At 34.5% G+C, this 13,625-nt stretch overlaps 2 protein-coding genes across 3 annotated transcripts; both read right to left on the bottom strand.

Annotated features, from left to right (window-relative positions):
- On the bottom strand, positions 1-4,603 carry LOC128157406 (protocadherin-16-like). Of its 2 annotated transcripts, none has more exons than XM_052819932.1 (10): positions 4,407-4,603; positions 4,166-4,300; positions 3,936-4,058; positions 3,656-3,844; positions 3,330-3,523; positions 2,415-2,772; positions 2,086-2,244; positions 576-789; positions 384-451; positions 1-257 (listed from the first exon to the last, which is right to left on the bottom strand). In XM_052819932.1, exons 1-10 carry the CDS (start codon positions 4,501-4,503, stop codon positions 181-183), a joined length of 1,614 nt encoding a protein of 537 aa, XP_052675892.1. In that variant the 5' UTR covers positions 4,504-4,603; the 3' UTR covers positions 1-180. The 2 variants fall into 2 exon arrangements, with proteins under 2 accessions (XP_052675892.1, XP_052675900.1); XM_052819940.1 differs by having other exon boundaries at positions 1-254.
- Positions 4,604-4,895: 292 nt separating this feature from the next.
- Positions 4,896-11,964, bottom strand: LOC128192318 (uncharacterized). The gene is made up of 8 exons (XM_052864919.1): positions 11,895-11,964; positions 10,056-10,151; positions 7,467-7,628; positions 7,292-7,367; positions 6,488-6,660; positions 5,818-5,979; positions 5,324-5,439; positions 4,896-5,138 (listed from the first exon to the last, which is right to left on the bottom strand). The coding sequence occupies exons 1-8, from the start codon at positions 11,944-11,946 to the stop codon at positions 4,896-4,898; spliced, it is 1,080 nt and encodes a 359-aa protein (XP_052720879.1). The 5' UTR covers positions 11,947-11,964.
- Positions 11,965-13,625: the final 1,661 nt, after the last annotated feature.

Here is a 13,625-nt window from a genome sequence, read left to right as displayed (position 1 = left end):
TGAAATGCTGTCTGGAAACTTTTATTGACATAAATGTTTAAACATTATTTTTGAAAATAGCCATTTTCAAGATTTTTACATTCTAGTTTAGCGAAGGTTTTCTTGGATTAAAATTTTGATTGGTTTTCGTAATTTGCACAGTTTTATTTCGCCTGAATTGATCACTGCTCCATGTCCTTTTCAGTTCATTTGGATGGACGTTGTCCAGGGTTGCTCATGCAGGGATCGGTACTTCCGGTCATTGCCCCTCCATTCTGCTGATAGAAAAGAAAATTGTTTTATTTCAAGTACCCATAATAAACAATACTTGATAATTCTAAACCAAGCTTTAAACAATAACCTATGCCAGAATGATTTATGACAATATTTATAAATGTTATTACGTTTGGTTCTGTTATTTCGCTCTACATCTCTGAAGGTTTGTGAATCCCTTGGAACAGTCTTAGATGGGCTTCAGTAAAAAAAAAAAAAGAATAAAAGGAAAAGGTATTAGGCAAATGTTACATTTCCACAATTCACTACGATAAGAACATGGATGTTAAATGAAATCTGATATCATGACAAAATGTGTATACCGCGATCTCCGGCACCACTTTTTGAGCTGTGCGATGCTTCCATATCGGGCCACAAGGTATATTATGAACAGTCCCAGTCCCCCAAACACAGCACAAGACGCAGACAGCCAGGCGACGTTACGGGGGTCCTCCAGAAACCGGATGTGGCGGTCAGTGGTGGTTGGGATGGCGACTGTGGTAGTCTCGATAATTACTATTGTGATGGCAACAGAGTCTGGTAAAAGAGATATCGTTAGAAAACAGTTAAAAAATACTATTAAGGGAGTCAGCAAGATTTCAGTTCCCCGAGAGCAAATCTTTTTCCCGAGTCGAAGCCGAGGGAAATAGGATTGCTTGAGGGGAACTGGAATATTACTGACTCCCTCAATGTTTTTTTATATTATACCGATATACAAACTACCGACCAGAAAAAGATCAAATTCAAAAAAATATAATTCTTCGTATATCCAACAGGCTATAATGTCAAAATAAATAAAATGAAATTGCACGCGCGTCGTACTGTGACGTGGGTAAGTTATAGATATAAATATAAATATGAATAAGTATAGACAATCAAAACGGACGTTGCAACTAGAATTAAATCGTATTGTTATAAATGTTCATGATTTTATTCAGAGTATATCGGAGCCTTTCCTTTGGTTAACAGAAATAACTATGTGTTCCGAATCAGTTCATCGAACTGACGCACCTTTTTGCAGGAAATCAGTCTTTTTTAGGGAATCAGTGAAATATATCAAATTACTCTTATATAAAGAAAAATACCGCCGTTAATTTGTATTTCTTTATTCAGTTTAGTCATCGACATATTACAGAAACTAAACTGACTAGTACTGTCCACGGAAATATATCGGGTTGTTAAAGTCTACATTGACGATTTTTCAGCAAAAAGTTAGTAAACTACTAAAAATATTTTTTTTGCACCAGAAAACACAAATTGTCCAAAAGCACATTTTCAAAATCACAAAAGGAAGATTCACCTACATCAAGTGCTATACTCTGTCCCGAGTTTTTGCTTCCATCACTTTTTGCTTGATATTTCAATAATAGTAAATACCTTTGTGCTCAAACTACGTTCATCCACTAATATGAAAAATATCCAGATTATCTGTTTTGAAACGCCCCCTCTACCGCTTCAGGTTTCAATACACATCCAAAAATTGAAAGTCTACGGAGATTGTGCATTGCATTAGCCATTAATAAGCCCGGATGATAATGTTAAAAAATTGCGCGATGTATTCCGAGTGTATTCCGAATGGAGAAAAGATGTAAACATTTCCCATTACAAATCTCAGTAGGAAAATTGTTTTCGTTCCTGTGGAACTTTATGAGTGAAAAGGGATAATTGTTCAATGAAGATATCTTGGATATATTCCCTTTCATCGATTTCAATTGTATTTCTTTCACAGGTATGTGTATTTTTATTAAAAATCATCAAAAATTGATGGAAGCAATAACTTGGGACAGACTATAACAAACTTGCGCTTGTACAAGTACTATAGTGTATCATAACCTGTCAACCCCCCTGTGTCTGTGACGGTAGCAGTGAGGGACAGGGCCTGTCCGGCTGAAAACGAGTCCAGACTCTGCTTTACATACACGCCCCCGGTAGAATCCACGCTGAAATACTCAGAACCCAGGACTGCCTGGTCCAGTGCATAGGTTATTCCCCCTGCGTAATATGAATGAAAGGTAAATCGTATCACACTGCGTGTAATAAAATGTTTTTATAAACATTCAGTTTTTGTTTACACTTTATAAAAATGTACACTGTACACACTATTTTGCGTAGTCATGAAAAATAGATATAGATGTTACTGATGTATAGTAACAGCTGTTTACCGTACTCTCCCGCGTCTCTGTCTGTTGCACTGATTGACCCCAGCTGAGTACCGTGTGCTGAGGTTCGGGACACGTAAAAAGTGTACGATGGAAGACCAAAAAATGGCGCATTGTCGTTGACGTCATTGATTGTTATAGCAACAGTGGCGGTGCCAATAAGGTCACCATCTGATACCGTCACTACACACGTGACGTTGGACGGGTTGGTGGATTTGTCAAGGTCGTAGTCCACCGCTAATATAAGTTCTCCGGTGTTTTTCTCAATGTCAAATTCAGGACACCCAATGCTGTATGTGTGAGTTGAAAGTGCGTCCGGGTCATTCACGTCAAAGGAAGGCGTTCCGAAACTGGTACCTGCCTTTATATAGTAATTATACATGTATTCAATTAGAAAGATAGTTGAAAATGTTCATGTAGTATTTTAATATTCATGTCTGATGACCATATGAAATCCCAAAATATCTATATATAAAACAATTTATTTATGGAATGAATTCAATATTCATTAGTTTTATACGATATAAAATGGTTTGGGGCAGTTTACGTTTATTAAAAAAACCGTAAACCGTTTCAAACCCTTTTATATCCTATAAAACTAATAAATATTGAATTCATTGCTTGTAATTTAATTTTTTTTTACTCTTCATTGTAGATAAAAATGGTAATTTGACCTTTAAAATGACGTAAAATTGTACAAAATTCAAACGTAACGTCAGGTATATTGATACGTTTTTCACGTTAGTCTTACTATGACGTAGGCAACATTCTTTATACGATATGAAATAATTTTTTAGCCGTTAGAAAGCGCGTTACAACCAGAATTAAATTATAAACCAATATCTCTAGTAGATCAATTCAAACCAACTTAGAGTTTAGAAATCACGATAAATATTGATATCTAGAGATTTGTATTACTGAGCCTTCATCGCCATTGGCGTAGTAGAGGTTTTTGGAGAAGGACGGGGCTTCATTGACGTCAGCTATTGTAACAGTTAGAGAACTTGTTGTATACGCAATCCCATCATACACCATAACGTGAATCAAATATGACGTCACAGACAACGTTTCGTAGTTAATGTTCACCGTTGGTGAGGTGGAAATCAGTCCACCTACAATTAAAATTCAAATTTACCATTTCATTCAATATTCATTAATGAACACAAATTACATAAAATATGTAATATAAACCATGTTGGACATTAAAAAACAAAAAATTAAAACAAGTAAATTATTCTACTTACTACTTGTGTTCATACTGTAAAGGCTGCTTCCTGACGTTGGGGTAAAAGAAGCAGTGATCACGTGGCTATCCCCAATATTACGGTCTGTATAGGACACTTGGAACACCGAGGATCCAAGAGGCGCGTTTTCAGCCACTATGACGTCAGACATCAAGGGTAGATTGATAATGACTGGTGCGGAGTTTAATGCTAAAGATAATTCAAATATGAGAGAAATAAGTTTCAACCAAAGTGTTAATCTTTGTATGCATTCTCATCCCAATAGCTTTATCATACTAACATGGGAATATTACTGTGAGGGTTTTAGGTCCAACTAAAGTTATTCCGTCATAGACATAGATGTAAAGGTCATATCCGGTCACATTGACATCGTGAAGGTCAGAAGAAACTCGAACATCACCAGCTGCCAATAGAAGTGTTTTGCATTAATTACCACGTTTGTAACAAATACATTTGTTCATTGTAGGCAACCTTCCTCTTATTAACACATTTGAAGGAATTGTAACTTACACTGAAAGATTGTGAAAGGGCAATGGTCTGGAATACATGACATGTTGTAAAATAGTTGGTCATTTTCAGCATCGAATGACGTCACTGTATAGACGTTAGTTCCCACTGTAGCGGTCGTGGATACACTTACTGATGCTGAAAGAAATGATCAAAAGTTTTCTGTTTTGGTATGATATGCAGTTTTAAAATTAATTGATAAGACTTCGTTTTTAATCCCAATTGCAGGTAGTATACAACATACCTTGTAAGTTTGTAAATACAGGTGCCGAATTCCTAAGAATGTACACTCTGAAAGTTGATGTCACTGTGTCTTTCGTGTCATCACATGATATCGTCATCGTATACACATTTCTTCTGTCGTATGACAAAGATGGTAGTGCTCGAATGTAAATTCCATAATCTATAATAAAGAAATCATTTCGATTTTTATTTTATCCAAAACTTTGTAGTCTAAATATAGCAGCACTCCATTCAGTAGAATACACTTTGTGTGTGGTTTTGCCCTTTCACTTTTAAAGGTGGTAAGGGACATCTGTCGAAATTAATGTGCATGGATTAAAGTACATGATATAATTAGAACATTCAAATTTTACATATTTAACCACCAAAAAAAAATGCGTTTTAAAAATTTCAAAATTTCCCGCGGGATTTGAACTCATGACTTAATTAACTATTTATAAACTCAAATTTTTTTTTTCGATAATATGTTGGTGCCCCATACAACCTTAATTTATGTTTCTATATATTTGAAATTTGGAAATCTATTGAACCTTATCGTTGGAATAATGTACTTGCATGTTCCTTGTGCTATTTTTGTGAAGAAGATATCGGTGACAGGAGTAACAGACGCTACGTCACACGTGACCGTGTCTGACGGGGAGTCATCTGTAACGTTGATGACGTGGAGGAGAAGCTCGTCCGTCTGATCCTCAGATACATCCACATTATAAGGCAGGTTTATAATCCTAGGCGGCTGTAACACCAACATAATGATATTTTCCATATGGCATGGGAATACGTACATAAAATATTTTTTGGTAAAAAAAAATATAATTTTAATATGCAATTTAATGTTCATTGAATACTTCCGGCATATTCTGTTGAGTTAAAGGGTAAATACGAAACCAAACACACAATGTGAGTCAATCTTAAACTTACAGTATTGGTGACCACCACTGTCAATGACCCAGTCTGCGTTTGTCCACAGATGTCAGAAACTTGCAGGGTTAGGTTTGTCGATCCTGCCGACATTAGAGCGATGTTCTTTATTTGTACTGCAAATACACAAGAAGATGGATGAATGACGCAAACAACATTTATATTTATAATATTTATATTTATTTATATCTATATTTAAAAACAATCGAGCTTTTTAATGGTTTATGGTTCTACACCACCAAAACTTTCGAATCTTTGATCTTTCTCTCGATGTTTATTTAAATATCTAAACCGACTGTAGACTTTGCTTTTTGCGGGATTTCATAATGAATAATTTTTATAGAGCAGTAAATCCCATTAAGAAGGATTTTTTATTCCATAAACCAATAGGCTTTGCTTCATCTCATTGCCCATGTTCTTTCAGATCTTTACTATTGTTTTCGTTTAGTTATAGTCAAAATACATGTATTTACAAACTTGAAAACAGTTCGTACAAGAAGAGGAGTCGAAAGCAAACACGGTACTCGGTGACGTCATGGTAACCGTGATGACATCTCCTACGTCAACATCTGAAGCTGTGACGGTTCCTAGTACAGTCCCAATCGGTGTTGTGTCCGGGAAAGTGACGGTCGCAGATGATATTGTTGGTGTATTTTCTATATCGATAGAAACACATTTTGCACAATTTAAATGGGATGTTAGTTCAATAGCTCAATATATACTGTAATAGTACTGTAGCCTAATCTCAAATTTTGAAAACACTTTGATATGTAAAAAGTAATTTTGCATATTGTATGGATTTCTCGTTCTTTATTGTATTTTATCCATAACTGAGTATCAAACTTCCCCCTAAATTCTTCAAAAATGAACCAAATATAATGTTTTGAGACATTATATGATTTGAATACCCCTGTCTGCTAAAATTCGATTTATTGATCGATTGTAGTAAACAGATGTCCTGCATTATTATTTTGACGATCATTTATATAACATTTAATGATACCTTACATTAAGGCATATAAAAGAAACATTTCAAATTAAAATTATAATTATTTAACAACTATAGCATACACTGTATCATAGTATACACTAAAATAGATTAAATTTCTGTTTTCCCTGGCATTTTTTCATGTGATTTTTACGCTATAGTTTCGGCTAATTCACCTGTTAGATCTGCTCGTATACTGAAATGGCGGTCTGTAGCAGTGGTGATGGACTCCCAACCAAAGCTGGAACCAATCGAAAAATTGCCCAGCTCCGTTGCTGTCGATTGCCGATGTCTTTCACCTTGTACATTCTTTTCATCATACCCGACAACAGACTTTCCCGGACAATAGCTAGAACAGTTTGAAGATTACAGAAGGTAAAATTTAGCTGCCTTTTGTGATTTCCTTGATCACATTTATGCTGCGAATGTGTTGTTTTGATGAAAGTTTTTGTATGTATTTCCTATCCCTATTAAGTGCCTTTGAATTACATACAATTATTAGAAAAAATTAAATGCCCTAAGTCGTAAAAACTTTATCATATTATATTTTTTAAAAAAAGCAACAACAAAAAACACCTTTAAAACTTAAAAAAATATTAGAATTATAGTGGTAATTTTAATCTTAAAGTTAATTTTTCCAACTTTAATCTCCGAATTTCTAACTTTAAAATTGATTTTCCAACTTGAATTTGAGAATTTTCAACTGTTTTGTTTGAATTAATTTCTTGTAAATAGAACAGTAGGCAACCTGTGCGTAAACTCATAGTTGTATATGTCTGAACTAGAAGTTTTCAAATAATGCACAGTATCAGATATCAAAATAATTGTAATCTTAATATGTTAAACAAGAGGGTGTCTTTGATTAAATTGAGAATAGAAAAGAAGTACACAAGAGAGACAATTAAGATAAAGTTGAGAGAGAGAGAGAGAGAGAGAGAGAGAGAGAGAGAGAGAGAGAAAGAGAGAGAGAGATTGCTTACAAACCAATGGCGTCTCCATTTTGGACTAATATTCTCTCTGAATCTGGGACAGAATATGTTACTTTTTTGTCCGTTTCTGAAATAAAGAGAAACTTGTAAGTTATCATGGAACTAGAATGTATAGTTTGTGGCTGAATTTAAGTCCGTTTTAAACAGTAATATACTTGATTCCTGCCTTGAACGTCGTAGACATTTTCTCCCAGCAGTGACCAGGTTGATCCCGAGGGTCGCCACACCTGTAAACGGGCTTGACCTGTCTCTTTCTTTGCATAGAATTCCCATTGACTGAGAAAGGCACAACAACCAAAGACCAATCCGTCTATCAGAACGCCTTCCCCTTTATAAAACCCAATACATAGCAAGTTTAGCTTCATGGGATTGTCTACATCAACACGTTGAAACAGAACATTGTACTAGTATTATTTAATATCAACTCAAGGAAGCTTTATCGTTAACAAATTAACAACCAGATCTTCCTCAAAATTTTGGAAAGGACATTATCTATAATTAAATAAAGAGAAACACCTTTTATTTCAACTTTAAATTTCGATATTTTCCAATTTATAAAAATCATATTTTTTAAGCTCTTTTAATAAATAAGATAAATATAGTCTAGGAATTGCCACAACCATCCAGCCCTCTTAATTAATATATAGGACCAGTCAAGACACAGCCACAGGTGCCTGAGGACAAGACCCCCCCCCACCCCCCACCCCCGATTTAGACCTCCGGGGTTGTTGATGCTTTTAAAATAGAAATTCCTCTAAAGTCATGTTCACAACATGTATGAAAATTAATTGAAAACAAGTTGCTGTCCTTTAAAAAAGGACTACAATACGTGGACCATTTGCATGTGTTTCCAACGAAAACGTGAAAGCTTTTTTTAAGATTATCAGAGATTCCACTGACTCTATAGCCCTCTGCTTTTAACCTGACTAAATTTGTACGTTGTATTACGTATACATGTATGTATAGCCCTGACTTTTTATCTCAGAATTAAAAGGGTTCATACTTCTAAAATAATTATGATCTATTTATGAATGAAGATTTCATACATGTATAGTATCAGACATTCGGTGAATTCTATTATTTGCGCACACATTACGATTCGCACTACTTTGTTAACTAAGCAGTGACAGCTTTGTGTAAATTGAAAAATTCAATTTTTGATGCATTTTTCTTGAGATTTAAACTTTTATACAGTGACATAACTATTCAATCGCACTAATATGCTTGAAAAATTTTTGATGCATTTTTCTTGAGATTTAAACTTTTATACAGTGACATAATAATTCAATCGCACTAATATGCTTTAAAAAATTTAATCGGGAAGTTCTCTAGCCTCGCCTACTATAAAAGTAATGTTAAGTTACTTATGTATTCGGAAAACAAGAAAACTTTGCAAATTATGCCATTTGATGCATGTTGTAGTTTTGGCATAACATTAACTTATTCCATAATACAGATAGTTCATATTACATGCCAATCATTTCTTTAAAAGGAATACTTTGTTTCTGTACTGTTTACCGACAACTTTACAATTACAGCGCCTTTGAACTTCAATCTCTCACCAGAGGGCGCGTTCCGCAAGCTTCACTAGCACAGCATAATACGCCCTCTGGTGAGAGATTGCCTGGTTCCATGAGCTACCCATTACGCACAGGAACCAGGCTAGCTCATGCGCAGGTTGAATTTTCCCCATAGCATCCGGTTTAACCTCGCTTATATATTTTCTGCGTGGACCTCAGGGTCCACGCAATAAACGATTTATTTAAAACAACCACAACTTGCATATAAAAAGCAAGGGGTGTTTCACATTAATGGTTTTTTTCCTTTAAGTTTTAGATATTTAAAATGGAACATGTTGTGTACATGACTTTAAAGGATTTTTTTTATGAAAAACTCAACCGCCCCGGGGGTTTAAATCGGGGGGGGGGGGGGGGGGGGGGTCTGGCTAGGTCCTGTCCTCAAGCAACTGTGGACACAGCGTCAAAAATAGATTCTCGAAAAAACTACTGTTCACTTTCTGTCATGGTGTAAATTAGTCAAACCGCGTTTCTGGACACCCCGTTTTGGAAAGTAAGTTCTTTTGATCAAAACTCAAATCGCATCAAATTGTTCAATTTTATTTGATAACTTTTTTTCATAAACCAAAGATGTTCCATCCATGGTATCCCGTGATGCATGATGAACCCGTACTACACTTTTCGCCATGACGTTAAAACGCGTTCTTGGTTATCCCGTTCTGGAAAGTTCCATACCATTCTCTTTCGCTAGAGGTCGCGCTTCGCTAGCTTCTATCTTTCAAAACTAAAATCGCATTCAAGAAACGAATTGCCTTATTTCATTTATTCAGCATTTGTCAAATCTTAACTTCATGTATAATCCATGTCATTTCCTGTTAAATATATTGTTTACGTAATAATTCAATATCATTTCATTGCAAGTATATATTTTAATGCTCTCTCCTATTAAATTGGATCCGCCAATGCGTGTCCACCACCTTACTCTCATTTTTGCTATTTCGAGCTGGTTTTTCGAAAATGAAAGTAGGTGTTTGATTAATTTTACAATAATTACCTATCAGGTAAAATTTAATTGTAGCTTACGGCCATCATATAACACGTGTTGAAACTATAATACCAAAAGTGTAAACTCTGGTGCAGGCATTTTTTGGTTTATTGGCAAAAAGCCTTCATTTGATAAGTATAGATGTATAAATTCATTACCGGCCAATATTTAGTAAAATTGCAAATATCTATACCTTGATCATTATCCACTTTTTGGTCGAACTTATCTGGATTATCAGCTCCAAGAACATTGCCGTTACAGGAATCATGAAAGATTGTATTCTGAGTCTCTGCAACAAGAGGCATATGGACCGTATAGCTCACCTGAGTAATAATGTACTATGACTAAGTATCTAATTAGCAATTACACAATTTTCCTTGAAGTCAATTTTACCCATTTCTGATTACTGGTGTATCCTTTGTTATTGGTATAAAATGAATTCGTTATACATGATTATAAATTAATTAATTTTACTTAAGCTTCTTGATTTGATTTGAACATATTTTTATTGTACAAAAATACAATTGGGATTGGGCACAAGTTCTATAACTTAGACCGCCCTCTCCCAATACAAAGATATAATACAATATATGTGTACACATCATAAATAAAGGTCAGTGGATAGAATGGACGTATACATATATGCAATTGACATGTATATAATAAACAACGGTGTACTAGTAGTTATAAGATAAATTAAATCTTTCAGTATTTTTGATAAAATTATAAACTAATGTAAATAAATGCTTTTTTTCATTGTCACTTATTGAATTGTCACCCCAAAGTAAAACATGAGTATTGACAATGTTAAGATTTACAATTTGAAAAACGTCATTAAATAGAACATTTCTAGCATCTTTTTATTTATTACATGTGAAAAAATAATGATACGTATCTTCTATCTTACCACACGAACAGAGTGGACTGTTGATAATATTACATCGAAATAAATCATTATTTAGTGCACAATTGTGACGAAGTTTGGTATGAATGATATTCAAAAATCTATCCCCATATGTAAAAAAATTAGGTCTAGTTCTACATGTAAGTACATTTTCGTTTTTGACAGAAACATGTATTTTTTCCTTTAAAATGCGAACTTAAGCTTCTTATGATATGCTCTTTTTTTACTGCCTTTTTTATTAACACAAGGGGATTATTTTTAAAGAAATTGATTTATAATTTTAATTATATATATATTTATATAATACAAGTATTTACCAATACTGGGGTTGAGGACAATATTGATTATGTTAGCCTCCGAGGAACGAAATAATGCCCGACGCGAAGCGGAGGGCAATATTTTCGTCCCAAGGGGGCTAATATAATCAATGTTGCCCGAAAACACAGTCAACATTTGTTTTGTTATATAAAGAAACAAACCAAAATTTAAGAAAGTAATTAAAAACAAATTGTCGTAATTTTTCTCAGCTCAACAAAGAATTCACGAATTCAATTTTGTGACCCACTCGATGACCTTCGCGTCGGGCAATATTTCGTCCCTCGGGGGCCAATATAATCAATGTTGCCCTCAACCCCAGTCAGTATTTGTATAATATAACACAAGACTCAAGCTATGTTTAAAAACCAAAAATTTCAAACTCTATATATATATTACTTGTTACTCGATTTTGACTTTCAAATTTTGCATTAAAATTAACCATATAAATCGTTCTAGACTTTAAACATGGAAAAATAAAAATTGATGAATTTTTTAAAAGCTCAAATCATGTCTAGGTCCCTTTAAAATTAAAGTCTACTTTTATTAGAAAAAACCGAAATCACAAATCTTATGTTACAAAATAATATTTCTAATTCATAGCCGATCATGATCATCGCTCCATTTTTCTTTCAAATACCGACGAGTTTTATTTGTTTAAATGTGAAATATTTTTTTGCAACAAAAAGAGTGTCATCTAATTAACCCCCCCCCCCCACCCCCCCCCCCCCCCATCTCTTTGAAATACTAGTAAATATTGAAAACCTACATTCTGTAAAACGAAATAAAATATCGCATAAACATGATACTCACCATAAGAATTAAAACATTGAAGAAACAAGAAGAGAACAGTGAGTTTGTACATCTCTTGCAGATATTCTGAATTCTGTCAAAGTTATAATAGTAAAACTAAAGGAAGAATTCTAATATAAATCCATATACTTCGTATTTAATCGAATGCGTGCTCGTCCAATTTTTAGGCATGCAGACGAGGATTTAAAAATCGCAACTTATTTTAAATGTTAAAATATGCTGTCCATAATTATAGCCCTCGCGCTTTATGATAATTAGTATAGAACCAATTTTCTGTGTGTCATTTTTCCCCTATTTCTAGATTTGAGAGAAGTAAATAATAAAGGATACTTAAAATCTTCCAGAGTTTCAATGAAGTCCACGGATTTTTGAGTAGATAATTTGAGACAAGATAACATAATTTAAACCACTAACTACTGTTTATGCTTCTCATAGCTTGTTTCATCTCTTTGTGTAGCTATGTGGGCCTAAGGTTTATGTCTTTAATAGGTACTGTTCTTTATAAAATCCCATGCAGTGGTTACACTAATATGACCTCGTTTAAGTCCAAAATTTTGAAAACTCAATGAAATGACAAATGTCGAATATTGTAAAAAAACAAAAACATTCGGTATCTTTGGGAGTTGATTTTAATCAACTCTCCTATGCAGTTACCCTGGCAAACCGAAAGTGAAACAGTGTTTGGACCTAAGCACAAATCATCACCGCTGACAAGACGTAGATCTTGAAAATAATAGATAAATTCAGTGTACTGTCTGGTGTACCATTGTTTTTCAAAAGAAAAGTATCTATAAATACCTTGAAAATAGTCAGATTTTATAAAGTACGAACAATTCAATTGTTTTTTTTTTTTGTAGTTGCATGTATTCCTACGCTTGAGTTCAATGTTGTCTCGTTCAACCAGACGTTTGGCTGTCTCCCGTAAATCTCCGACAAGCAGAGAGTCTCTCTTGGTAGTCGAAGATTAACGGAGACAGCCGAGCGTCTGGTTGAACGAGACTAGAGTTCAATATTGCTTGGATCCAGACGTGTACAATTTTTAGAAACATTTCAATTACTGATACACAGTTTGATGGAATTAATTCTATCTTTAAATATTATACAACATGATTCATGTGGGGTTTTCTCGAAAGTCTTGTCGGAAAAGTTCGAGAATTCATATTATAAAAATTTGCATACCATATCGTTGATTTTAAAATTGATAATAATCAATAAATTCAACTCCCGACTGTTCTTCAGTATTTTGATTATAATATTTTACATCATGTAATGAAAATGACAAAAAGGGGGTATTTTTGTAATATTTTACAACATGTAATGAGTCGAAAGTCCGCTTCCCGGTTCGGCTACCTGTCCAGTGAGATGATGAACTCACTGTATGTAGCAGGCACGTAGCATCTGGGGACGGGGGTCGGGGGGGGGGGGGCTGCCCCCCTACTTTTTGCGGAGCAAAGATTTTTCTTAAATTTACATACACAAAATTGAATTTACATGGAGTTCCCCCCCCCCCCCCCCCCCCCACTTTTATGGGACCATGTAAAAATTATTATTGAATGGAAAATAAGGAAATAAACAGGTAATTGAAGGTAAGGGGTATATACTACCCCCCCCCCCCCCACCCGGATTAGGATTTTCAGGATTTTGGAAAGAAACCTTTTCCTTTTTTTTCTTTTGCTTGTCAAGATTTTTTAGATGAGTCTGTCCCCCCCCCCCCCCCCAACCCACTTTCAA

The sequence above is a fragment of the Crassostrea angulata genome, chromosome 1, assembly GCF_025612915.1.
Source record: "Crassostrea angulata isolate pt1a10 chromosome 1, ASM2561291v2, whole genome shotgun sequence".
Taxonomy (NCBI): Eukaryota; Metazoa; Mollusca; class Bivalvia; order Ostreida; family Ostreidae; genus Magallana; species Magallana angulata.
Note: the sequence above shows the minus strand (reverse complement) of the source record. Positions and strands in the feature narration are given on the sequence as shown.

What these genes read in the sequence shown, in the direction of transcription:
- LOC128157406 (XM_052819932.1), bottom strand. Translation starts at nt 4,503, where the DNA reads ATGACGATATCATGTGATGACACGAAAGACACAGTGACATCAACTTTC. An exon ending in CAGAGACGCGGGAGAGTACG is followed by an intron (nt 2,245 to 2,414) that starts GTAAACAGCTGT and finishes CATATTACGCAG; the next exon opens with GGGGAATAACCTATGCACTG. An exon ending in GCGAAATAACAGAACCAAAC is followed by an intron (nt 258 to 383) that starts GTAATAACATTT and finishes CTTTTCTATCAG; the next exon opens with CAGAATGGAGGGGCAATGAC.
- LOC128192318 (XM_052864919.1), bottom strand. Translation starts at nt 11,946, where the DNA reads ATGTACAAACTCACTGTTCTCTTCTTGTTTCTTCAATGTTTTAATTCT. An exon ending in AAAAGTGGATAATGATCAAG is followed by an intron (nt 7,629 to 10,055) that starts GTATAGATATTT and finishes GGTTTTATAAAG; the next exon opens with GGGAAGGCGTTCTGATAGAC. An exon ending in AATGGAGACGCCATTGGTTT is followed by an intron (nt 6,661 to 7,291) that starts GTAAGCAATCTC and finishes AAACTGTTCTAG; the next exon opens with CTATTGTCCGGGAAAGTCTG.